Genomic DNA, 27,750 nt, shown 5'->3' on the forward strand with positions numbered 1-27,750 from the left:
CTTACTATGTTAAATTATAATTATTGGTTACTTGTTTGTCTCACAACTGGACTCTGAATTCTTTGAGTGTGAAGACAGTGCCTTTCTTTGCAGATCCTAGCAGAGAAACTTGTATCTATTAAGCTTTAAATATTAAATGTAATGGATTTTCACTACAGTCATCTGTGGTAGATTGAGAAAGGGTTATTATACTTGTTTTTTAAAGAGGAAAGTGAAGCTCAGAAAAGTTATGTAATTTTTTTCCCTAAAAACATAAAGCAAATAAATGATTTAGCCAGAATTGGAATTTAGATTTTTAAAATTTTGTGTCCTACATTCAGTACCTTAAGTGAAAAACTTTGAGAGTAGGGTGAAAGATAAGAGGTTTAAAAATATAAATAAATTCAGGAAATGTGAACCCTATGGAATCAGACAGATGATGGAATCTCAGATGAAGGCTGTGTAAAGCCTATTCAGATATTTCTTATAGATAGAACCCATAGAAAACCAATTGAATTAGTCAATTAAGTTACTATCAAACTGCTACAGCCACACTGGCCTTCTTGCTGGTGCTTGGACTTGCCTGGCCCAGTTCTACTCAGCACCTTTTCACAGACTGTTCCATCTGCCTGAGTCACTTTCCAGAGATACCTACATAGCTGTCTCTTATCTCCTTCGAGTCTGCTCAAGCTTTGCACGGAATTAGATCTATCCTTTTAATAAGATCTACCCACTGGATATGAAATTGCTCCCTCTTCAGCAGTCCCTCTTCTATGTTCTACTTTTTCTATTTCCAATAGCATTTGTCTAACTTATATCATTTATTTACTTATTATATTTATTGATTTTTATCTGCCTGCCCTCCTTATTAAAATGTAAGCTCTGTGAGGACACTGGGATTTTAATTTTTCTGTTTTGCTCATTGATATCTTAAAATGGCCAAGATATTGCCTAAGTAGCTAATACATGACTGCTACAGAGTTGGAAATTAATAAATATTTGCTGATTTTATAGATTTTCCAGAGAACAACTTCAACATGAAGCTTGAAGACAGCTAGGCCTAATCTGGGACCTAAATAGTTAAAGTCACAGCAACCACATTACAGCTCATCTTTTCATAGACCTAGGAACCGCAAAGTAAAAACTCAGTCTAGATTTTGAGGGATATTAGGTTTATTTGCAAGGTAGTCCTTGGCTGCAATAGCAATGGCTAGAAAAGGAGTTGATTGACTTGAAAGATGACTGAAATTAAAAGCATACTTGGAAAGTGAAAGGTAGCCAATTGACATGAGACTCTATCAGTATCTCAACTACATAGGATTATTGCTTGAAATCCCTTTATATTCTTCTAATGGTGAGTTGTGCACACACATTGATTGCTTTTACTAGACTGTAGTGGACAGGTTAGGGAGTTTAATAGAAAGTAGAGGAAATCTGGAGAAGTCCTGGTACCTCCACGTTACTTTATCTGAGTGAATGCCCATAGAATTTTTTTCTTTATCTTTCTTGGCATAACTTTCCTAGGATAATGATTTTTCTTAATATTTTTTTTGACTCATTGTGTACTTTGTGTGTAGATTTAAGTATTTTAAGCACGATTTCTTTTGTTAGATATTTGTATATATGATTTCTATTCTATTTGTTTTGCTGTTTTCTCCAGGAGCACTGATTATGTATATTTTAGATTGCCCTTTTCTGTCATCTATATCAATGGCCTTTTCTTTTTTTTCAGTTATTTTATTGAGGTCATAATGGTTTATAACATTGTGAAATGTCAGGTGTTCAGTCCACTTCAGGTGCTCACTGCCAATAGTCTAATTTTTATTCATTACCATATATATGTGCTCCTTTATCCCTTTTGCCCACCCCCAAACCCCATCTTTTCTCTTTGTCCATGTGTTAGTTTACCTTCTACATATGAGTGAAATCATGTGGTGTTTATCTTTCTCTGTCTGGCTTATTTCGCTTAACATAATATCCTCAAGGTCCATCCATGTTGTTGCAAATGGGACGATTTTGTCTTTTCTTTATAGATGAGTAGTATTCCATTCTATATATATACCACATCTTCTTTATCCATTCATCAGTTGATGGGCAATTGGGTTGCTTCCATGTCTTGGCTATTGTGAATAATGCTGCAGTGAACATAGGGGTGCATAAATCTCTTTGAATTGTTGATTTCAAGTTCTTTGGATAGATACCCAGTAGAGGGATAGCTGGATTGTATGGTATTTCTATTTTTAGTTTTTTGAGAAATCTCCATACTATTTTCCATAGTGGCTGCACCAGTTTGCATTCCCACCAGCAGAGTATGAGGGTTCCTTTTTTTCCACCTCCTCTTCAATATTTGTTATTTCTTGTTAGTTATAGCCATTCTGACAGGTGTAAGGTGATATCTCATTGTAGTTTTGATTTGCATTTCCCTAGTGACTGGTGATGTTGAAAATCTTTTCATGTGCCTATTGGCCATCTGTGTATCTGTTTTGGAAAAATGTCTGTTCATACCCTCTGCCCAATTTTTAATGGGGTTGTTTGTTTTTTTGTTGTTGAGTTGTATGAGTTCTTTATATATTTTGGAGATTAACCCCTTGTCAGATATATGATTTGCAAATATTTTCTCCCAGTTCGTGGGTTGTCTTTTCATTTTGTTCTTGATTACCTTTGCCTTGCAGAAGCTCTTGAGTCTGATGTAGTCCCATTTGTGTATTTTTTCTTTTGTTTCTCATGCCTGAGTAGACATGGTACTTAGAAAGATGCTGCTAAAACCAGTGTTCAAGTGTGTACTGCCTATATTTTCTTCTACGAGTTTTATGGTTTCAGGTCTTACATTCAAGTCATTAATCCATTTTGAGTTAGTTTTTGTGTATGGTGTAAGATAATGGTCTACTTTCATTCTTTTGCATTTGGGTGTCCAGTTTTCCCAACACTATTTATTGGAGAGACTTTCCTTTCTCCATTGTATGTTCTTGGCTCCTTTGTTGAAGATTAGCTGTCTGTAGATGTGTGGTTTTATTTCTGGGCTCTCAATTCTGTTCCATTGATGTGTGTGTCTGTTTTTGTGCTAGTACCATGCTGTTTTGATTTCTGTAGTTTTATAGTATATTTTGAAGTCAGGGATTGTGATGCCTCCAGCTTTGTTCCTTTTTTCTCAGGATAGCTTTGGCTATTTGGGGTCTTTTGTTGTTCCATATAAATTTTAGGATTCTTTGTTCTATTTCTATGAAGAATGTCATTGGGATTCTGATTGGAATTGATTGAATCTGTAGATTGGTTTAGGTAATATGGACAGTTTAGCTATGTTTATTCTTCTAATCCATGTGCATGGGACATCTTTCCATTTCTGTGTGTCATCATCGATTTCTTTCAATCATGTGTTATAGTTTTCAGTGTATAGGTCTTTCACCTCTTTGATTAAATTTATTCCTAGATATTTTATTCTTTTAGTTGCGATCGTAAATGGGATTGTATTCTTGAATTCTCTTTCTGCTAGTTTATTACTAGAGTATGGAAATGCAACTAGTTTTTGTAAGTTGATTTTGTACCCTGCAACTTTGCTGTAGTTGTTGATTATTTCTAATGGTTTTCTCATGGATTCTTTAGGGTTTTCGTGTCATCCACAAACAGGGAGAGTTTCACTTCTTCATTTCCAATTTGAACACCTTTTATTTCTTTTCTTTCCTAATTGCTCTGGCTAAAACCTCCAGTACTATGTTGAATAAGAGTGGTGAGAGTGGGCACCCTTGTCTTGTTCCTGTTCTCAGAGGGGTGGCTTTCAGTTTTTCCCTGTTGAGTATGATGTTGGCTGTGGGTTTGTCATATATGGCCTTTATTGTGTTGATGTACTTTCCTTCTATACCCATTTTGTTGAGAGTTTTTATCATAAATGGATGTTGGATCTTGTCAAATGCTTTCTCTGTATCTATTGAGATGATCAGGTGATTTTTATTCTTCATTTTGTTAATGTGGTATATCACATTGATTATATATCGATGTCCTTTTCTAAAATGACTATAATTTTTCAAAATTTTCATTTTGAGTGACTTTTGAATTTTATCTGCCATGTTTCTGATTGTATTTTGAGTTATGTTTTCTTACCAAATATTTAATGATTTTACAGATACCTTTCTTTTATTAGTTTGTATTTAATTCCATTGTGATCAAAACGTATACTCTGTATGATTTCAATCCTGTTCATTTTGTTGAGACTTGTTTTTGTGGCCCAGAATGTAGTCTGCCTTGATAAATGTGTATTTTGCTGCTCTTTGGAGGGATGTGCTATAAATGTCAATTAGGCCAAGTTGATGTATTATCATTTTATCTTTACTCACTTTTTGTTTCTGTTTCTATTTTCAGTTATGTGTTTTGTTGATTTATACGTTTTGAGGGTCTGTAGTGCATACAAACCTAACTAACCCTTTTATCATTATGAAATTTCCCTATTTATCCCTGGTAATATTCCTTGTTCTGAAGTCTCCTTTTGTCTGATGTTAACATATACTCTTTTTGGATTAGATTTACAAGGGGTTATTTTTTTTCCATCCTTTATTTTTAACCTATCTTCTTTATATTTAAAATGGGTTTCTTATTGATAGGGTATTGATAGATACAAGACATTTAGAACAATGCAGATCTGCTAGTAAATTCTCTTTAAGTGTTAACTAGTATTATTTTCATTGTTATTTTTGATGATTGAAAAGGTATAGTTGCTTGAGCAGAGTATATGTGTATTAATTTGTATGTATGGACATTATTCTAGTTTATATTTTTATTTTTTATTGTAATTTGTGTATTATGTATTTTGTATTATTGTAATTTATTATTATATATTTTATTGTTCACTGTTCTGAAATAGTGAAACATTTAAAATTAGTAGAATTGCATATCTATTTGATGTAATGCTATTTTAAAATATTTTGAATGTATTTCTTTTTTTTTTTTTTAAACAATTTTATTTATTTTTTCCCCCAAAGCCCCAGTAGATAGTTGTATGTCATAGCTGCACATCCTTCTAGTTGCTGTATGTGGGACGTGGCCTCAGCATGGCCAGAGAAGCGGTGCGTCGGTGCGCACCCGGGATCCGAACCCGGGCCGCCAGCAGCAGAGTGCGCGCACTTAACCGCTAAGCCACGGGGCCTTGAATGTATTTCTTTTCTCCCCTTGCAATCTAATTCATTTTATATGTTGTTGTTTGTAAATGCTGTTTATTGTATTGTTATTCTTTCTCTTGTCTTATGCAGGACCAAAAGATCTCAGATTGCTATAACTGAAGGTATATTTGAACTTCCAAATCTCACAGTTCAAGCCACCAGAGCACAGACACTTCTGCTGCAAGCAATATATCAAAGTTGGTGTCATATTGGAAATGTCAGCTCTGCAGCAGTGAATGAAGCTTTGATGAATGAGGTTTTCCCAACTGTAGGTAAGAGCACAATCTTCTTGAGAAGTATATGAAAAATTCTTATTAGAGGTGACTAATATTTTGTCATTCAAATTCATATGTATAGCATGCTCAACTTAAATTGTAGTATATTCCTGTGAAAGTGGATATTTATAGCTCCTGGGTAAAATCCAGGATATGAGTTAAGCTGTTCAGTTTTGTTCCCTACCACTAATTTCTGGATATATTTTATAGTTGAAAGAGGTTATTTTCCACCAACTCCTTGTACAATTGACCATTTGGCCTTACATGGATAACTTTTGAGGGTATCAATGTGTACGTTTGAAATGATAACCAAATCAAGTATAAATTAAGTATGTTTGATTATGCTGGTAAAGTGAAGTAAAATTCTTGATCATAGTACTTTAAGACTTGGTGAGCAAATTATCCTTTTTGTGTGGAAAACGTTAGTCTTATACCCTGAATGAATGAATTATTAAAAATAAAAAATCTGTTTTGATGCCAGTATAAGAGATATTATCTTCATTTTGTCACTCAGTTTGCATGTAAGCAAAACAACTTATGGAAGGCTTTTTTCAGTTGTTTCAGTTCAAAATAGTCATGTTACTTTTGTCAGTAAAAAAAAAATAGTTTTTAAAGGATATATTTTTAAGTGTAATCATGCTTAAAATAATAACATTTTTATCTTCTACTTCATTTGTCTAATAAAAATTGTTTTTGTTCTCATATAATGCTTTTGAAGATTTTGATTTCAGATCTTACTGTGGGGAATATATTATAAATTCTAAAAACATGCATTATAATTAGAGTCTTTTTATTTGGTATAGCCAGTGACTAATGTAAAATTTTATAGTTGTTTTGTGTCAGGTTTTAGGATTCTATAAAGAATGACAAGACAAATGTTTCATTAGCCTAGAAATTCTTAACTTGGGGCTTATGAAAGGGCTTTGAATTTTCTGAATCCCCTGAAATAGTATGCAAATTTTAGTATGTATATGAAAATACACATATACATATTTATATTCACTTTTTGAATTCTTTTATTAAATGTAGTGAGTCTATACCTCAGACAGTCTTTTGACTTATATCAATTTTTTTTTATATTAACATAGTTACAGTTAGCTTTCTTTTGGTTGGTATTTGCCTGTACTTCGTTTTGAATTCTTTTAATTAAAACCCGTTTATGTTTTTATGCTTTAATTACTTGTCTTGGAAATAGCAATATAACTGGGTATTTTAGATCAAGTTTTATAATCTACCCTTTAGCTAGTAAATTCAGTCCATTTAAGTTAATGTGATTGTTGTTTTTTGCCTTTATTTCTATCATCTTACTGTTTTGTTTTCTTTTGTACTGTTTTAGCTATGCTACTTTAAAAAAATTGCTGTTATTTCTTATTTCATTTTTCTGTTTCTACTTGTTTGGAATTTGTGTATTCATATTGAATTATTAACTTAAAAAATAGCTGATATTGCTTTGGGAAAGGTAGTTTTTCAGAAAGTTAAATGTAGAGTTATTTTGTGACCCTGCAATTTTACTCTTAAGTGTACACCCAAGAATTGAAAATGTATGTCCTCACACAAAATCTTGTACATGAATGTTCATAGCATTATTCTTTTTTTCTTTTTGTATTTAAAATGTTTATTTTATTTTATTTTTATTTGTGAGGAAGATCAGCCCTGAGCTAACATCCATGCCAATCCTCCCCCTTTTCTGCTGAGGAAGACTGGCCCTAAGCCAACATCTGTGCCCATCTTCCTCCACTTTACGTGGGACGCTGCCACAGCATGGCCTGACAAGCGGTGCGTTGGTGCGTGCCTGGGATCTGAACCTGGGCCGCCAGCAGTGGAGCACGCACACTTAATCGCTACGCCATGGGGCCGGCCCTAAAATGTTTATTTTTTAATAAAAATTTTATATATTTAAGGTATGCAACATGATGTTTTGATATACCTAGTGAAACGATTACTACAGTCAAGCTAATTAACATATATATCTCCTCACATAGTTATCATTTTTTTTCGGTGGTGAGAGCACCTGAAATCTACTCTTTTAGCAAATTTCCAGTATACAATACAGTATTATTATCTATATTCATCATGCTATACATTATATTTCTAGAACTTATTCATCCTACATAACTGCAATTTTGTAGTCTTTGACCAGCATCTCTCATTTCTCCCACCTGCCCCTGGTAACCACTGTTCTACTCTCTACTTCAATGAATTCAACTTTTTTAGATTCCACATATAAAGGAGATCACATAGAATTTTTCTTTTTCTTTTTTTTTTTTTTTGGTAAGGAAGATTGTCCCTGAGCTAACGTCTGTGCCAGTCTTCCTCTACTTTATATATGGGATGCCGCCACAGCATGGCTTGACGAGCGGTGTGTAGGTCCACACCTGGGAGCCGAACCCCCAGCCGCTGAAGTGGAGCTCAAAAACTTAACCACTAGGCCATCAGCCTGACCCCTAGAATTATTCTTAATAGCCAAAAAGTGGAAACAACTCACATGTCTATTAACCCATGAAAGCATAAACAAAACATGTTATCTCTGTACAATGGAATATGAAGACATAAAAGGAATGAAGTACCGATACATGCTACAATATGAATGAACCTTGAAAACAGCGTGCTAAGTGAAGGAAGCTGTGTGCAAAAAGTCACATATTGTGATTTCCTTTATATGAAATGTTTAGAATAGGCAAATCCATAGAGATAGAAAGTAGATTAATGGTTGCCTGAGTCTGGGGAAAAGGAGTAATGAGGAGTGACTGCTAATGGGCATGAGTTTCTTTTAGGTGATGAAAATGTTCTGGAATTAGATAGTGGTGATATTTTCACACTTCTGAATGTGCTAAATTCCACTTAATTGTGCAATTTAAAAGGGTGAATTTTATGTTACATGAATTTTATCTCATTCAAAAAAACTTTTTAAATTGATCAGTGTTTAAGTAGACTAAATTATGTGCTATGGTCTGAATGTTTGTATTTCCCCAAAATTCATATATTGAAATTCTAATGCCCAGTGTCATGGTATTAGGAGGTAGGCCCTTTGGGAGGTGATTAGATCATGAGCGTGGAGTCCTTATGAATGAGACTAATGTCCTTATAAAAAGAGGCCAGAGAGAGCTTCCATGCCCCTTCCACCATGTGAGAACACAGTGAGAAGAAGTTGGCAGTCTGCAACCCAGCAGAGGTTCTCTCCAGAACCTGATTGTGCTGGCATCCTGTTCTTAGACGTCCAGTCTCCAGAACTGTGAGAAATAAATTTCTGTTTCTAGGCTACTCAGTCTGTACGGTTTCGTTATACCAGCCCAAATGGACTAAGACATTATGTTATTGCCATTCAATGGCCATTATTTTATGTGGAGTTAGTATATAAAGTCTTTTCTTTTAGATCCTCACCCATAAGGCCTGTAGTAAGATCTTCGTTGGCAATAGCATTTAGTCTGAAATATCTAATGCATTTTTTTTGGTCAAATTTCTGTTTCCTGTGATGTTCTCTTCAGAGTTCTTTTGATTTACTATCTCACAATATTAATCTGCCTTTCTTTATTTTAAATTTTTGTTTTAGTCAACTGGCTTAGATAGCAAATTCCATATTTCTTTTTCTGAATTTATCAGATGGACTGTGCTATGAAAAAACATTTTATTTAAAATTTCTTGTTCTGGAAATATTGTGTCCTAACAGAATGCTGGCACAGGTATTAAAAAATGGACCAGACAAGTAACCACAGATTAAGTGACTCACAACCTAATGTTCTATCATTGAGAAACCTAAAATTAGTGGAACTGATTTTTTTGCAGAGTAGGGGAATTGAGGACAATGGAATGATATTAGGAAGTTTCACCTCTTTGCCAAGGAACTATGTTTTTATCAAATTAAACAGCTATAAAATTTATAATAGATGAATTAGAAGGATCAGCTAAAATATTTTTAAAAAGCCAGATTTCCAAGTGTCCAATTTTCTTATGTCTTTTTTTGCTCCTCCCAAATCTTACTCTGTTCATTTTATTCTTGGTAGAGTGCTTATAGTGTTGTGTCTCCAAATTTTCTATCTTAAGATCCAGGAAGTATATATTTAAGGTGTCAAGTTATAGCATTTTATTATCTTGCATCTGTGGGCTGTCAGTAGACAATACTCAGCACTGTTAAGCTTTGTTTGTTTGGTTTAAGCATGTGATGCTTTGCTTTACATTACAACTAGTTCTCATTTAGTACACTAAATGAAGTGATTATACGGGCTGTGTACATTGTTGGACCTCTCAGACTTATATTCTGATAATGTGTGGAAGAAGAGCCATTTTATTCTACAGTTGACTGTAAGCCAAGCACTTCTCTTCACTATTCCTGCCTCACCTTCCGTCATAATCTTGTGCCTCTAGCCTAACTTTCTACTACTTACTGTCTTATTATTGATAGTTACTAACCTATAGCATTAAGTTTTCTCTTCTTCTTTACCCTACTGGCTTTTCCCTCTGTCTCTGTTGAACATAATTCTGATTTGATAGTGCTCGCCTACGTTATCCTTTTTCCTTTGATCACTAGTTCTTTAACGGAAGTCAACACCAGTCTTTTCCTTTCGACTTAACACTGTACTAATTGTAGTCTACTTGTTCCTTAAAAAAAAATTACATCCTTTTCTACATTCATGCCTTTGTCCAGGTGTACCCCCCTCCCCCATGCTAGAATTGTTTTACCTTGGTTTCCCTCCTCCTTCCCATTCCTTCCGCCCAATCTTTTTTTTTAAAAACAGCTTCATTGAGATATTATTCACATACCATACAATTCACCCTTTTAGGTACACAGTATTTAGCTTGTAGTATATTCAGATTTCTATGTCCATCACCACAATTTTAGAACACTTTCATGACCCTAAAAAAGAAGCCCCACATTCTTTAGCCATCACTTCCCAAGTCTCCCATCCCTCCAGCCCTAGGCAAACACTAATCTGCTTTTTGCCTCTCTGAGTTTGCCTATTCTGGGCATTTCATTTAAATGGGTCATGTAAAATACAGTCCTTTGTGACTAAATTCTTTCACTTAGCATACTGTTTTCTAAGTTCATCCATATTATAGCGGGTATCAGTACTTCATTTCTTTTTCTAATCAGGTAGTATTCCATTTTATGTATATACCACATTTTGTTCATCCTCATCCATTCATCGGTTGATGGACGTTTGGGTTGTTTCTACTTTTGACACTTATGAATAATGCTGTTGTGAACATTCATGTACCAGTTTTTGTGTAGGCATCTGCTTTTGTTTCTCTTGGGTGTGTATCTAGGAGTAGAATTGCTGGGTCACATGGTAACTATATTTAACCTTTTGAGGAATTGCCAGACTGTTTTCCAAAGAATCTGCACCAGTGTGGGAGGGTTCCCATTTTTCCACATTCTCACCATACTGTTATTACCTGTCTTTTTGATTCTAGCCATCCTGGTGAATGTGAAGTAGTGTCTCATTGTGGATTTGATTTGCATTTCCCTCAGGGCTAATGATGTTGAGCATCTTTTCATAGCTTATTGGCTATTTATATATCTTCTGTGGAGAAATGTCTATTTAAGTCCTTTGTTCATTTTTTAATTGACCTGTTTATCTTTTTTTTGTTGTGAGAATTCTTTATATATTATAGATGCAAATCCCTTATCAGATATTTGGTTTGCAAACGTTTTCTGCAATTCTGTGGGTGTCTTTTCTGTTTCCTGATGGTGACTTACTGTCTAATTTGTTCCTAAACTGTAGCTTCAAGTACATCTTTACATTGGACCTTGTTATCATTTAGAAGTGGTTTGTTTCTTCTTTGTTACAGATCCTGCTTCTTGGTCTTCATCATTACTTGTAGCCCTTTTATTCTTGCAGACGTTTTTGTATAACAGAATCCTTCTCTCTCTTATTACTCAGCTTGATTCCCAAGGCCAAAAATTTCAGTGATGCTGACCTTCTAGATTCATTTCTTCCCTTCTCTTTTCATCTTTGTTTTATCCATGCCTCTTCTGCAACATGTTCTGCTCGCAAATAAGAAATTTCTATATGTGTTATCGCTACTACCAACAAAGCAACACTATCCTATCTGAACTGAACTGGTACTGATTTTTGGCATTTTCAGAAAAATTCATTTATAATTGAGTTCCTATTTTACCATTTCATTAATGGCAGATTATGACTTAGTGGGATTTGAAATCAACTTTGTTGGTTATTATTAAGAGTTTGAAAAGAATAAAATAGAATCAAGTAGAATGCATATAATGTAGTAAGAGAAAGTAGTATTATATTTATAAACATGAAAGGTGTACATTGTTAGTAAATGCAATTATTACTCCAATTGTTTTTATTGGCGAGAATAGGAATTAAAATTCTGTGCAATTGCTTCTTCAATATTTGAGTTTTGGAAACTGAGGGTATCTGAGAAATGCCTGAATAGTGAAAGGGAGAAAATGTATTATTTTTCTAAAGAAAGAGAACTAAAATAATTTTATAATAAATAATTATGACATGCCTTTAAAATTGTAAAATTCCTTAGCTAGAAGATGCAGCATTGATTTTTATGCCGTTTTAGAAGATATGGCAGGGGGATGGCACACGGTCACTGGCAAAATACATGTATGTGTAAAGCGTAAGACACTCCTGGGAAATTTTAAATGTGAAAAATGTTCATTCTGAAATCTTGATATCTAAGAAAACGAGTTTATTGATTCCCTGATTATAATAACACAAGACTCTTAGTGAAGAGTGACCAATATCAAGTTGTTAAATAATTCAATAACTTTGCCAATCAAAGGAAAAAAATTAGTTTGATAGTTAAGTTTTATATATGTCCTATTTATGCTGCATTTTTATGTAAAGAAAACTAAGCACAGAAAAATCTTTTATTCTTGGTTTACATATACAGAATTATTTCACTATTTTATTAACTTGATTAGTTTTTTAAAATACCTATTTATTTAACCTTATTTTTTCCTTTTAATAACTGAAGCTATTAAACAGGTCTGTGTATATAAAATCAAGTAACATTAGGTTGTTGGATTTCATTGGGTCTTAAAACAGAATATGCAACAACTTGGTGCCTCAGTCTTCTTATTCTAGATGTTGGATTAATAATGGTGCTTCAGAAATGCGATATCAAGTTTAATTTCAAGAATCAAAACTATAAAATGCCTTTAGGAGGAAAAGATGTTTTCTTTAACAAACTCTATTATAAAATGTCATAAAAACAAGATAATTTTTGTTTGAATCAATTATTAGTTTCTGTTTTGTGAATGAGTTTATATAAGAAGCTTTAAGAGAATATGTGAATATTGAATTATAATACATGTTCTTTAAAGCTACAATGATGAATTTTTCTTCCTCAGCTCTTGCAAAAATCAGACTAAAATTAAAAGATACTAGAATAAATAATAAAAAAATTCTGTGCTGGGGCTGGCCTGGTGGCGTGGTTGGGTTTATGTGTTCCACTTCGGCAGCCCAGGGTTTGTGGGTTCGGATCCAGGCACAAACCTATGTACCGCTCATCAACCCATCCTGTGGCCGTATCCCACTTACAAAATAGAGGAAGATGGGCACGGATGTTAGCTTTGGGATAATATTCCTGGGCAAAAAGAGGTGGATTGGCAACAGATGTTAGCTCAGGGCCAATCTTCCTCACCAAAAAAAAAAAAAAGTTCTATACTAATGCTTTGTAGGGATTTAATTTTGTGCACTGAATTTTATTAATCTGTATGTTACATATAGATATGGGTATACTTGGTGAATGTCTTCCTATCTCTGTCAGGTAATAAGAATATTTTCACTTTTCAACCTTTGAAATAGGGGAAAGGGCCTTGAATTGTAGTGTGGAAATTCTGTTAGTTACTAGTTACGTGTCTAAAGGAAGGTCAGTTTGTTTCATTGAATTTCAGTTAACTTTCTCATCCGTAAAATGGTGATCTTTATATCTACTCACAGAGTTCCTATGAGTGCCAAATATAGTATTGTTTGTAGAGTTGACTTGTTTTTCTTGTCCTGAATATAGAATCCTGCTGGAATCATACATATGGGGTTATCACCTATGGAGGTGGTTTTAGGGTATGAGGTTCTTGGAGACTGAGATAACCCCTGTCAGAACTGGAGTCTCAGTGATCTTCTTTTAGCTGAGAAGATATAGGGTAAAGATAAATTCAAGGGGTAAGGCAAGAAAGTAAACAGGATAATGAGTAGCAAACTTGTTGAGAGAAAAACAAAATTCAAGACGTTGGTTAGGTCTAGTTGTTTGGACTTATTGAAGAAACTGTGCATTGTGCCCCTTTAATATAGCTGTTTACAAGAGGCCACACCAGGTTCATAGAAACTTGTGATGAACCACATACCTCTGTTCTGCTAGGGATTCCCAAGGGGAGTGGGGCAACAGACCTGTAAATGGATATTGCAGTGCAATGGGATAATAGAAATATAAAACTCTATCCTTTTATCTGCTTTTCACATACTTTACAGCTGTCTACTAAGCGTTTTTCCTCTAGTGAGCTGCATAATGTGGGGACTGGATACCATAAAACTTACTTGAATAGTCTGAATTGGCTCACCTATTTTAGGTTGATATTTCTCATGCATTAATTTTACTGGCTTCTTACCAGTAGAATTGATGTTGGCAGGTTATATATCTTGTGTTACACATGTGAAAATTTGTGCTTAGAACAATTTAGTGTTTTTCTTAAATATCATCCCTCAGATATTCATTGATTAAGCTGGTTTTTGATGTCAGGCCTTTGGACCTTTCTGTTACTGTTACTTCTGCTACTTCAAACTACCTCTCTGGTAAATGGGACCAGAAATAGAGTAAGATAATTCAAGTTTGCTACTCCATTAGAAATTATGTAATGAAAGAAGAGAAAATATTGGAAATTTATTTGAAATAATAAATTTTAAAGATATAGCAGAGAAGTTAAAGTTTGGACTAAATATGTATTATTAATTGGGATTATTAATTGAATTACATATTTTTGTTGTTCATTTTTCTGATAGTTCTCAAATCATAGAAATTCTGACCCTCATCATTTTGCCAGAAGATAAAATACAAAGTCACACATGGCTTTTGTTAGCTCAGGCAAACAAGGACTTGCTACCACTTTTTCTTTGGTTCAGGTAGTTCGTTGTTTTGTTGACAGCCTAGTTGCATTAATCTCGTATTTGCAGAGAAATTACTTTAAAATCTGTGCTGAAGGTGATCAAATGGACATTTGAATCCCTCATTTAAGTGATGTCTTAATGTTAAAATAAAAATCTACTTTCCAGAATGTAACTGTAAAAGTATTTTATGCAAGATTTCATGTGGGATACCTTAATGGTTGAATAATAAATTTTACCTCATAAAAGTGAAATTCAATAATACAGTAGCTTTCTCAGCTCAGTAGCATCTGGTTTATTCTCAAGAGAGCCAATATTTTCCAACTCATTAGGATCATATCATTCTGTATGTCGTCAACATTGACTTAGCCAAGCTACCTTTACTTACATAACCGCCAAACTATTAAATAGGTCTCTTGTGGAGTGAAGTCAAATATTCCTCTTACTTTACTTCTGCCTTAGAAGAGGGGAAGAAAATGTACATACTGTAACATTTAAACATCTGGTCTAAAACCACATCAGTGTAACCCTGAGCAAAGTTACGGATTTGGTATTCTTCCCAGGTGTGCATATAAAAAGGGTTTTGGAGTTGTTGAATAGTTCTTTAACTGTTTAGGAAAAAGATTGAGGTATAGTAATATGCTTTTTCTATTCTTCTGTTTTCAAACTACTTTTTATTCCACGTCTGAAAAACACATCCAATATATTCTAAAATAATGTTTTTGAGCTGTTGTAGACTTTTTTTTCCAGATAGAGGCATTGACTATAAATCTGTCCTTGTCTAAACATAAAAATGAATTGAGTTAGATTTTGCATGAAGAACTACCAATAAGATTTCTTGATGTTTAAATTGGAGTAAAAAGATACTACTTTTGCAAATCTTGTGAAATTTAAAGTACTCTTATTTGAATTTTGCATAATATGAGTGTTTATTGAATTTAAAGATTCCATTTCACTTGAATTCATGTCAAGGTATTGAGCTTATTTACAGTGTATGTGATAATTATTAAGAAATGAATAGTCACATACATAATCATTCCTTTTTCTTTGAACATAGTTTAAAGAATTAGGAATGTGCTAAATATTTTCTAAATATGAGCACAATCCTAAGTAATAAATCAGATGGTCTGTATGTTTGTGTGAATAAAGAGAAGAGGGCAGATGAATGCTCCATCAGAATCCTGTTTCCTTTATTTAGTCTCACTTGTACATATATGTTCTGGAATCATCATTCCCTATCCTATGAGTAATTTTCCTAAGCAGAGTAGCTCATTTTACACTAGAAAATTTCTCTACCTCAGCTCTAATCTTTCTGTCACAGAATTCTTTTATTGACCATAGTGTTCTGAGACTCACCTCCCATTGAGCTATGTTCTCTTGGGATACACTTCAATAGCACTCTACATTATTCTTAGTGTATTTTCATCTTCACCACCATTGGATTTCCCTGGATCAGATCTCAAGTTTTTTTTTTTTTTTTTACAGTGTTTGTGTGTACACACATTAAACACTCACATTCAGTGCCCTCATGTTAGACATAGAGCATTCCTGAAACTGTGTTTGAAAGTTGAATGTCTGGAAGTTGAACAAAAAACTTACATGTTATAAGGACTTAAAAAATAAAATTTAATCCTTGACTATCTTTCCTATAGGTATGGCATTCTTTGGGCTAGGAAAGTGAGGGTATATGTGAGAACTGTCTCAGATGACTAAGTGACAGGAGGTTGGTGGTTGGTTATGGGAGCCTACCAGACAGATATCTCCATTTCCTACAAGCCCGCTGGTTCTTATCCTTACTCTCGTCCTTGTTACCTTGATTGTAAGGTGGGGCAGCCACTACCACAGAGGGAATTAGATGATTATCTTTAGTCAGCAGATGCAAAAAAGACTAACTTTATCACATAAAAGGTAATTTTAGAAATATCCTTGTATAATGGGCAAAAGTTCAGGTTGTATGAAAGCTATGGGACTTCTCTGTTAATATGCTATTATAGCAATTTTTTCCTCTTATTTAATTTTATTTTTTCTTTCAGTTTTATTGAGATATTATTGGCATACAACACTGTATAAGTTTAAGATGTACAGCATAATGATTTCACTTACATATATTGCATAATAATTACCACAGTAAGTTTAGTTAACATCTGTTGCCTCATATAGATACAAAAAAATATATATATTTTTTCCTTGTGATGAGAACATTTAAGATTTACTCTCTTAGCAGCTTTCAAATATACCATACAGCAGTGTTAACTATAGTCATGTTGTATATTATTTCCTCAGTACTTATTTATCTTATAACTGAGAGTTTGTACCTTTTGACCACCTTCCTCCAGTTCCCCCATTGCCCCCATATCCCACCTCACTCCACCTCTGATAACCACAAATCTGATCTCTTTTTCTCTGAGTTTGGTGTTTTTTTTTTTTTTTCTTTCAGATTTTACATATTAAAGAGATCAAACGGTATTTGTCTTTCTCTGTCTGACTTATTTCACTTAGGATAATGACCTCAAGGTCCATCCGTGTTGCAAATGGCAGAATTTCCTTCTTTTTTATGGCTGAGTGATATTCCATTATGTACAGTCATGTGCCACATAATGACGTTTCCATCAATGACAGACTGCTTATGACAGTGGTCCCATAAGATTAGTACCACATAGCTTAGGTGTGTAGTAGGCTATATCACCTAGGTTTGTGTAAGTACACTCTGTAATGTTGGCACAATGACAAAGTTGCCTAATGCCGCATTTCTCAGAATGTATCCCTGTCATTAAGTGATGTGCAACTGTGTGTAAATACCACGTTTTTTTCCTCCATTCATCTGTTGATGTACACTTAAGTTGTTCCTGTGTCTTGGCTATTGTAAATAATGCTGCGGTTAATATGAGTGTGCAGATATCCCTTTCACATAGGGATTTTGTTTCCTTTGGATATATACCCAGGAGCGGAATTGCTGAATCATATGGTAGTTTCATTTTTATTTCTTTGAGGAACTTCCATACTATTTTCCATAGAAGTGGCTGCACCAATTTACAGACTCACCAACAGTGCACTAAGGCTTCCCTTTTCTCCACATCCTTGCCAGCATTTGTTATCTCTTGTTTTTTTGATGATAGCCGTTCTAACAGGTGTGAGGTGATACCTCCTTTTGGTTTTTATTGCAATTCCCTAATGATTAGAGTTGTTGAGCACCTTTTCATGTACCTGTTGGCAATTTGTGTATCTTCTTTGGAAAAATGTCTATTCAGGTCCTTTACCCACTTTTTAATTGGATTATTTGTTTTTCTGCTCTTGAGTTGTATGAGTTCTTTATATATTTTAGTTGTTAACCCCTTGTCAGATAGACGTTTTGCAAATATTTTTCTCCTATTCCGTAGGTTGCCTTTTCATTTTGTTGATTATTTCTTTTGCTGTGCAGAAGCTTTTTAGTTTGATGTAGTCCCACTTATTTTTGATTTTGTTGCTTGTACTTTAGATGTCATACCCAAAAAAATCATTGCCAAGACCCATGTCAAGGAGCTTTTTCCCCCTCTATATGTTTTCTAGTAGTTTTATGGTTTCAAGTCTTACAATTAAGTCTTGAATCCATTTTGAGTTAATTTTTGTGAATGGTGTAAGATAGGGATCTAGTTTCATTTTTTTACATGTAAATATCCAATTTTCATAGCATCATTTATTGAAGAGGCTATCTTTAATCCATTGAGTATTCTAGGCTACCTTGCCAAATATTAGTTGACCATATATGGATGGGTTTATTTCTGGGCTCTTGATTCTGTTCCATTGGTCTATGTGTCTGTTTTTATGCCAGTACCATACTGTTTTGATTACTATAGCTTTATAGTATAGCTTGAAATCAGGAAGTGTGATGCCTCACACTCTGTTCTTCTCTCTCAGGATTGCTTTGGCTATTCAGGGTCTTTTGTGGTTCCATATAAATTAGGGCCTTGGTTCAATAAGACACTAAGCAAAGTTGAGTAACCAGAATTCGTGTCCTGTGGGGCACCTTGACAAGACCATGGCAGACCCTGATGGTGGGATTGGGGCTGGATGCAGATCAGTGGATTAGGGTTGGAAGACTCCTGGGGAGGTGGCCTCATGCTGTCTTCCCCCATTCCCCTGAAACCCTTCATCTCTTAGGTGATGCTCCTGCCAAGACTGGATTTAGTTTCCCCCATACCCTCATCTGGCTACTCAAGCAATTCACCCTTCCTAATCTCTGCACCAGTTAGGCAAGAGGGATCCCATCACTTTTCTCGTTAAGAATTGTCAGGGGCTCCCCATTGTCCTCATGATAGACTTAAAGGACCTAAAGAATCTGGCCTGGTCCTTTAGGACCTGGCCCCTCCCTAGCCTCGTTCCTCACCTCTTGCTAAATCAAATCTCCCATACCTTGCCTCTTTCCTGTTTGAAATGTAACATTAAGGTTAGCATTAGTATTTCCTCTGCAACTACTTCTTTCATTCACCCAAGCAGAGTGGTATCATTTTGATTAACACATCAGCTCAGTTCAACAGATATTTAGTACCTAATAACTACTCGATTTGGACCCTGTTTTCAAAGATCTTTCAGTCTATCTGGGAAATGTAATATTTAGTATTTGATTAGACATATCATTCTATAGTGTAGTTACTTTTGTACTGAGGTTTTCTGATAAAATCTAAAAACCAATATAATAGGTTATATTGTTTAGACACATCTTATGAAGTATCTTTCAGTTATTATTACTTAATTGTAATAAGTGAATTAAAAATTTATTGCAAATATTCCATTAAAATAAATTCAATGTTGTTGGTTTTAATTATCAAATATAATAACGTTTGCTCCAGATTTTAATGTCAAAAGTAAATAATGGGTAGTCCTCAGACAAAAATATTTGTTAGTAAGTAATTAGAAACAGCTTTATTTTGTTTTATTAAAAGTTAATTGAATGATCTAGCTATCCCACTACTGGGAATCTATCCAACGAACCTGAAATCAACAATCCAAAGAGGCTTATGCACCCCTATGTTCATTGCAGCATTATTCACTATAGCCAAGAAGTGGAAGCAACCCAAGTGTCCCTTGACTGATGATTGGATCAAGAAGATGTGGTGTATATATACAATGGAATACTACTGAGCCATAAAAAAAGACAAAATTGTCCCATTTACAACAACATGGATGGGCCTGGAGGGTATTATGTTAAGTGAAATAAGCCAGAAAGAGAAAGACAAAAACTGTATGATCTCACTCATATGTGGAATATAAACCAACACATAGACAGAGAAAACTGTATTGTGGTTACCAGGGGCAGTGGGGTAGGGGGTGGGCACAAGGGGTGAAGGGAGACGTATATATGGTGATGGACAAACAAAAATGTACAACCCAAAATTTCACAATGTTATAAACTATTAAAACATCAATAAAAAAAGTTAATTGACTGTGAGAAGAAAACAGAAAGTTTCATGTGACGTTAGGTTGATATTATTTGTAAATTGGAAAGCAGAACTCATCAGTAAAATAGCTAATAATTTCTTTCAGGTTTGACTTTACCTGCTTTTGTAGGTCTTTCTCCAGAAGAAGTAGTCACCTTTTTTTTTTTTAGTATTTCTTCATTTCTCTAAGAGTCTGCTTACTACTCCATATCCATCTTACTCTTCTCTACAGCTGGGACCACTTGATCTCTGCCTGTTTTTTCAGCCCTCCCTCAGGCTCTGGGTCTGGGTCTGATCCTATCATTAATCTGGGAATGATTTAAGGAATACACATTCAGATTACTCAGGAGTATCTGCTCAACTTTGCAATTAATTTTGCTTTGACTGTGCGCCTTAGCTCTGTTGAATGAACTACTTGAGTTGACCAAGCTGCCATGTTGAACTGCCATTTCAGTTGCTGGATTCCTATTTGTTCTGCTGGGCCACATTCCCTGTCTCATCAAAAACTAAGATCATGAATTTCCCTTTCCAGGCTGGCATAGATTTTGGAGTCTTTTCCTTAGTTTCAGCCCTTTGGATGTGGTACTTCCCACTAACAGTTATGAGACCTATTTGAAGGCATCTACCTTCTGACTTCCCATTTTACATGTGTTTTTTTAGGGTAATTATTGATTATATTACATTTACCTGCTGGCATACCTACTGTGTTGTTTCTAATTGGACAGGTATCTGATCTGACCACTTGTCTGAACTTTTGCATTTTTCCCATTCTCTAGGTAAGAGGTTTGCAAATCTGGCTCTCTGCTTGTTTCTGTAAATAAAATGTTATTAGGATATAACTACACTTCTTCCTTTAAATATTGTCTATGACTGCTTTTGTCCTATAAGGGTAGGGTTGAGTAGTTGCAGCAGAGACCATATGGCCCACAAATCCAAAAACATTTACTATCTGTCCCTTTACCAGAAAAATTTTGCCAACCCCTGATGTAATTTATAGCTGTGTACTTTTCATTTGTTTCCTATTTAAAACATTGTTCTTTTCATTTTTTAGAGATTTTATGAAAAATTAGCATATTTATTTGTGTGATTTCCATGTAATTTTTCAGTTCACTTAATTAAATATTAGGCAGAAGAGGTCCTGGACTTTAGATAATCTTGTTAACTGTTTTTCTTTTTCTTTTTTTTTTTTGTGAAGAAGATTAGCCCTGAGCTAACATCTGTTGCCAATCCTCCTCTTTTTGCTGAGGAAGATTGGCCCTGGACTAGTATCTGTGCCCATCTTCCTCTACTTTATATGTGGGATGCCTGCCGCAGCGTGGCTTGATAGTGGTGCATAGGTCCACACCCAGGGACCAAACCTGCAAACCCTGGGAGGCCAAAGCAGAGTGCAGAAATTCAACCACTATGCCACCAGGTCGGCCCCTCTTTTTTTCATTTTTTAATCATCATTTTGTTAAATAAAAGTGTCTCATCCAAAATAGATAGTATTAAGTGATTATGGTAATTGATACTTTTTACTTGTTTGCTTAATCATATACTCATAGTAAATCAACTACCAAGTATTATCAAATTTATTTTTTAAATACTTTTACAGTACATCCATTTCTTTCCATCTTTACTTTATCTCTCTAGGGCAACTCCATCATTTCTTTTTCCCCTTGCAATCCATTGTCTACCATGTTCCTGAGTGAGCTTTGAAAAATTCATATGTGATCATAGCATCCACCCTTCATTGACTTCCTGTTAATTGTAAGATAAAGACTCAAATCTGGCTCTATACTCCATTAACCTTTCAGCTTCTCGAAAGAGCTGTGCTTCTTTTCCTCTTAGGGCTTTTCTCAAGCTATTCCATCTTTCTGCGATGTTTTTTTCCTTCTGTTTCGCCTGTTCATATCAACTTATCCTTCAGAGCCCAGCTCAGATGTTAATTCCTTAGAGGATCCTTCTTTATGTGTCTGATTTAGTCCCCTGCTATATCCCTAAATATTAGTAAACTAGTATTTACTTTGGAGAATGTGTAAAGGTGATAGGTGTTTGTATGTCTGCTTTTTGCGGTCAACATTCAGAACGTTAAATAGTTTTACAAATTCTACCAATTCTTAAGATTACCTCCTCCTTTTTTCCCCCTCTGATACTATCTATAGTATATTGGATGGGAGCTAGGCGATCTGTCTTTGCTAGTGAATGAGCAAAGTCAACCACTTAAAATAAAGGACATGATTAAATTATGAGAGGGACCAGCCCTGTGGCATAGTAATTAACTTCACGTTCTCCACTTCGGCAGCCCGGGGTTCGCAGGTTCGGATTCCGGGTGCGAACCTGTGCACCGCTTATCAAGCCGTGCTGTGGCGATGTCCCATATAAAGTAGAAGAAGATGAGCATGGATGTTAGCCGAGGGCCAATCTTCCTCAGCAAAAAAGAGGAGGATTGGCAACAGATGTTAGCTCAGGGCTAATCTTCCTCAAAAAAAAAAAAATTATGAGAGAGAATTGTTAGTAAGAAAGTACTGTAATTTAAGTTACCTGTGAAAAATTGTTAAAGTAGAATTGTTATATGGGTTCTTGTGTCCGGGGTCTCCAAGACCCCTACATTTGGAGGTTGTCTAGAACTCAGTGGACTCAGCATATGGGTGTACTCATAGCTAAGATTTATTATAGCAAGATAGTAAGGATACATGTCAGATCATGAGGGGAAAAGACACAGGTAGTTTGGAGAAATCCATACACAAGCTTCCTTATGTCCCCTACCTTCTGTAAGGGGATATACTTGAGCATGCTCTTCTTCAGCAACAATAAATACAGTAACATGTGCTCTGTTTCTGCTCAGGGAAGTCCATTAGTGATTCAGTGCCCCCGGTTTTTATTGGAGGCTGAGCATGTAAGCAACCTCTGCCTAGCATGTACCAAAATTCCAGTCTCCTAGAAGGAAAGTAGATGTTTAGTATAAACCATATATTTTGTACAAAAGTCTAAGCACAGTAAACCACTCTTATCAGTTGGAGGATGAAGGCAAGCTAGTTTCCCAGATGCTGCCAGTCAAGAGCCAGCTTTCCAAGTGGGCCTTTCTAAGGATAGCAGCCTTAGGCTAGCTATTGTTAAGTCTTTTCTGCACAGTTCTTAAAACAATACTTATATTGCCTAACAAAATCTGCTTTTTAGCTTTTTATTCTGGTTAGGGAGGTGAGTATTTTTAGCTAGATATATTCCTAGCCCGAACATAGTTGGAGTTCTGTTAGTAACTAAGAAAGGGGAATGAGTTTTAGGTAGACGGCTACCAATCCCTTTATTCTAAGATTTTTTTAATGTCTCCCTTAGAGAAAATTTGAATGCCTGCTTGTTTACTATGCTTAAGCCACATTGATCTTCATTCTGTTTTTCAAATACACCAAACTTTCTTCTGCTTCAGGGGTTATACCTTGTTGTTCTCTTTGCCTGTCATGTCCTTTCCCTTTTTTTGCTTGACTTGTCCCCACTTGTCTTTTGTGTTTTAGTTTAGACTTCATCTATCTGTACCTCACTACATTCTTCCCTCAAGTCTCTTAGGGTAGCTGCTCCAAGATCACTTTCCAACTGTAGTAAGATTGTTTACTTGTCTCTCTCCTTTTTCAAAGGAATGTATTCTCAGCATATAACATGAAGGAATGAATTAAAATTTGGGTGTGGGAGGAAAGGGGAGTGCTGGGGGAGGAAGAAGGAGGGAGAGATTAAAATTTGAATAACATTTTTGAGAATTATGTATCTAATAACTCAGATTTGTGCTGTCCAGTATTGTAGCTGATAGCCACGTGTGGCTATTGAGTATTTACATGTGGCTAATCTGAATTGAAGTGGCTGTAAGTATAAAATAATTAGTGGGTTCAAACATTTTTTATAAAACAAAAGAATGTAAAGTATTAATTTTTTGCATTGATTAAATATTAAATGACAATAACAGACATATTTGGTTAAATAAAAATATTAAAATTAATTTGCCTATTTTTGCTTTTTTAATGTGGTTACTACAAAGTTTTAAATTATATATGTGGGTTACATTATATTTCTGTTAGCACTTGCTCAGAAAGTGAGACATTGATGTTTTACCTTAGTGTGAGGGCCTGTGAGTTTAAACTTTTGGCTGTTATCAAGAAACAGTAACTGAAAAATAGCACATTAGCTTTTTTTTATATTGTAATAGAATTAGTTTTGGGGCAAAATTGACATAAAATTTGCCATTTGCTTTTCCACCATTTAAGAAAATGATCAAAACAATTATAAGGGGTCACTTGACAGGTTTATTAAAATGTGGTAGCCAATGTATACCCTCTTTAATAATATTTATAATAATAATAATTGCTAACACATAAGTGATTAATGTGTGCCTAGCAGTTTTCTAAGTGCTTTATATGTATTAACCCATTTAATCCTTAGAATAGCACTTTTCTTAGGTATACAATTATTATTCCCTTTTTCCAGATGAGGAACCTAGGGCACAGAGACATTAAGAAACAAGCTCAAGGACACAGCGTGTTTGAATCTTAATTTCCATATCTGGTAGTGATAGTATCTCAGAAGGTGATTTGGAAGATTAAATGAGGTAATATACTTTCAGATCTCTGGCCATGTCACTTATCGCTTACCAGGCATTCCACAAGTACTTTTGATTTGAAGCAAATTGAGGATATATAGTTTTTAGTTTAATACTTTTCAGCTGTAGTATATGTGGGTGTTTTTATTTCCTTTATTCTTAGTAATATAGTGTTGAATCTCAGAATACAAAAGAATGCAAATATGAAACTTAATGAACCTTACTATTATAAAAGATATATGAGTTAACTCTTTTTCTTTCCAAGTCCTTCCAACATAGAAATAGAGCTGTTATTATTACCAAAAAAAAAAAAACCAAGTACAGATAAAGAAAGCTGCTAGTCTTGCTAGCAGCTAGGCTTACTTTGGGCCAAATCTGGTTGTGCGCATTTGTTTATTTATTGTCTGTGGCTGCTGTAGCACTACAATGCTGGATTTGAGTAGTTGCTATAGAGATCCTATGACTCACAAAGCTTACAACACTTAGTATCTGGTCCTTTTCATAAAATGTTTGCGACTCCTGATCCAGGATCATATCAGTCCAATAAGAGAATCCTGGTGGCTGGACCATTTGAATACTAGATTTCCTTTGGCTGGGCTGCTTCCTGGAAGGTATACCAAGTAGGCTTGCTTGGGACTGCTGTTAGGGGAAAGTAAGGTGCATCCTGCTCAGGAATGGTCAGAGTAGAATACTGAAGTTTCAAAATAAGTATATACTACTAGGGGTTGGCAAACTCAAGTTCCCAAGCCAAATCTGGCCTGTGGCTGTTCTTGTATAGCCCACAAGCTAACAATGTGTTTTACAATTTTAAAGGATTTGGAAAAAAAGAAAAGAAAAGAATGTGACAGAGATCATATGTAGCCCACAAAGCCTAAAATATTTACTTTCTGGCACTTTACAGGAAATGTTTGCTGACCCCTGGTCTCTATAATCCCCACTGCTTTTTTCCTGATCATTACCTTGGAGGTGGCCAAGAGGAGATGAACCGTTTGTTAGGACAGCTGCATTTAGGACCATACTGCTTCACTGAGTTACGTGGAACAAAAGAAGGTGAGGGAGGTAGAGTCAGAAATCTTTTTAAGTTGATTTATTAGGAGGTCATTCCAGTGCTAGGCAATATTATTAGATGCCTGTGGATTAGGTAGGGAGCATAGAATGTTCATCAAATATTCCAACTTTTGACTTGTTGTGTGCCCTCTATAATAGAAGGCATACCACTGTTAGCTGGTAAATGGTCTCAAAGGCCAAAAATATGTAACAGCTTAATTTTGGTGGCCACATTGGTGTGACCAGAGTTAGCTGATCAGACTGAATGGAAGTTAGGGGTTAAAGGTCTGATGTAGTGAGTTTGCCAGGAGTAGGCTGGACAGGGATGAGGTGGCAATGCCAAGTGCAATGTGGTCTTCCTCACCACATATGCTGGTTGACTTTGGGTAGTCATGAGTCGGCCCTTCTGTGGTAACCTCTGCATCAAAAACAGAGTCCTTTACTTTATGCCCAGTCTATGATGGATGTTTTGCCATGTCTGATAAAATGATGGATCCAGGCAGCAGTGGTGGCAATCTGGGTGGTGAAGGTTGATTTCAGTTGGTCTCGTCAGAGAAAGGGCCCCTGCTGTGGACATCAGCATGAGTAACCCAGATGATTTGATCAGCTGTGATTTTTTTTCTATAGTTTTTTTTCCCCATAGTTTCTTTTTTCTGTACAGTCACGTGCTGCATAATGACGTTTTGGTCAGGAATGGACCACATACACGACAGTGGTCCCATAAGATTAGTATCATATAGCCTAGGTGTGTAGTAGGCTATACCATCTAGGTTTGTGTAAGTACATGCTATGGTGTTCACACGATGACGAAATTACCTAATGCCGCATTTCTCAGAATATATCCCTGTCGTTAAGCAACATGTTACTGTAGTTTGTGGCCTCTAATCTTTAGTTTTTAGTCTGCCAGTCTGTAGTTTTCCAAGTGGCAGACCAAACAGCTAGGCCATTGGCAATAACCCAAGGGTCAGTAAATTAAAACAAGATTTGTCAAGGGGAGTATTAAGCAGAATTATGAGAATGGCCTTGAATTCTGCCCACACAGCTAGTTTACACATTGCTGGAGCTGAGATTGAACAGCTGCAGTAGCACAGTGGACACCATTATGTTTCAGGTTAGTAGAACCATCAGTGAATCAGATCCAGGCATTTTTGGGAACCGGGGAACCTCTCTGTATCAAATGCCCCATTAAGCCTGCAGCTTTGCTTCAGGTGGTAGAGTGGCTTCACCCAAGGGGTGGCTGCCACTTTTTCATGTAAATCCAAAATGCCCTGAAAACCAGGCCTGGTATGCTTTTTAATTTGCTGTGTCCATTTGACTAGGGGAGGCACCTTACCCAAACTGAGTCAGTTGTGGTGCCTACCTGTAAGTTGAAAGTCCATAAGTCCCACATCGGGCCATTCAGAATCCTTCTCTGGGATTTTTGAACTTAGAATCAGAGAAAATGAGTTTAGTTTTTTCTAGTGGCAGAACACATAAAATGTAGAAATTGGGAGTTATTGTTTATGTTTTCTTCCATGGTGAGAAATCAGGTCTGCAGAGAAGTAAGGTGATGTAAAGAGACAAGGAAACAGAGTTCTGGAGTAATTTGAGACTCAGGTACCAGTTGTTTCTGAGGCCTTGTCTTTTCCTTATCATCACTGGGTTTTCATCCCTTTGTATTTTAAAAGCTAATTCACCCCAGCTTTTTGTTTAAGCTAGCTTAAGATGGATTTCTGTTTCTGACCAATATGAGTCCTAAGAAATACATATCATTGTCTTATGCAAGGTATGATTACTGATGGTTTAGCATTTTCATCAGAGATATAGTGTTATTTCACCAACATCCGTTTCTATTTATTTATATTAATGTCATGGAGGAAGGAATGAAAAATATATATAAACTAAGTGTTATTCCTAATTGGTCAGAGTTGTTATTCATATAAAGTGAATCTCTAAGACCAGGAAGAAATATAAAAGGTTAAAAGGTGCTTTAGATTAAAAGTAATAAAATTAGCAAAAATTTTATTGGAATAAAGAAGAAAAGTTAGGTTATACTGGACACCTAGGGAATATGAATCTGTAGCTTGAACATGAGTCAGTACATTGGTGAGAGAGCTAACATGATTTTGGATTGCTTTCAAATCAAAAGATTCACCAGGAAGAACTGAGAAACTCTTAATTTTATTCTTTACTAATCAGAATTTTGAGCGGTATTGCTGATTACACATTAGAAAATATTTTTAAAAATACCGAGCAGTTTTCAGATAAGCT

At 35.3% G+C, this 27,750-nt stretch overlaps 1 protein-coding gene across 10 annotated transcripts in view; it reads left to right on the plus strand.

The window, feature by feature from the left end:
• Positions 1-27,750, plus strand: part of VPS13B (vacuolar protein sorting 13 homolog B) — a 739,916-nt gene that overhangs the window by 144,949 nt on the left and 567,217 nt on the right. For 9 of the 10 annotated variants that reach the window (XM_058564706.1, XM_058564703.1, XM_058564701.1 and 6 more), the window contains one exon: positions 5,217-5,398. In XM_058564706.1, coding sequence (XP_058420689.1) covers positions 5,217-5,398 — 182 coding nt within the window. Of the gene's footprint in view, positions 1-5,216; positions 5,399-19,492; positions 19,762-27,750 lie in introns of those variants that run through there. The other variant, XM_058564710.1, reaches the window with a different exon arrangement.

This window comes from Diceros bicornis, chromosome 21 (assembly GCF_020826845.1).
Source record: "Diceros bicornis minor isolate mBicDic1 chromosome 21, mDicBic1.mat.cur, whole genome shotgun sequence".
Lineage (NCBI taxonomy): Eukaryota > Metazoa > Chordata > Mammalia > Perissodactyla > Rhinocerotidae > Diceros > Diceros bicornis.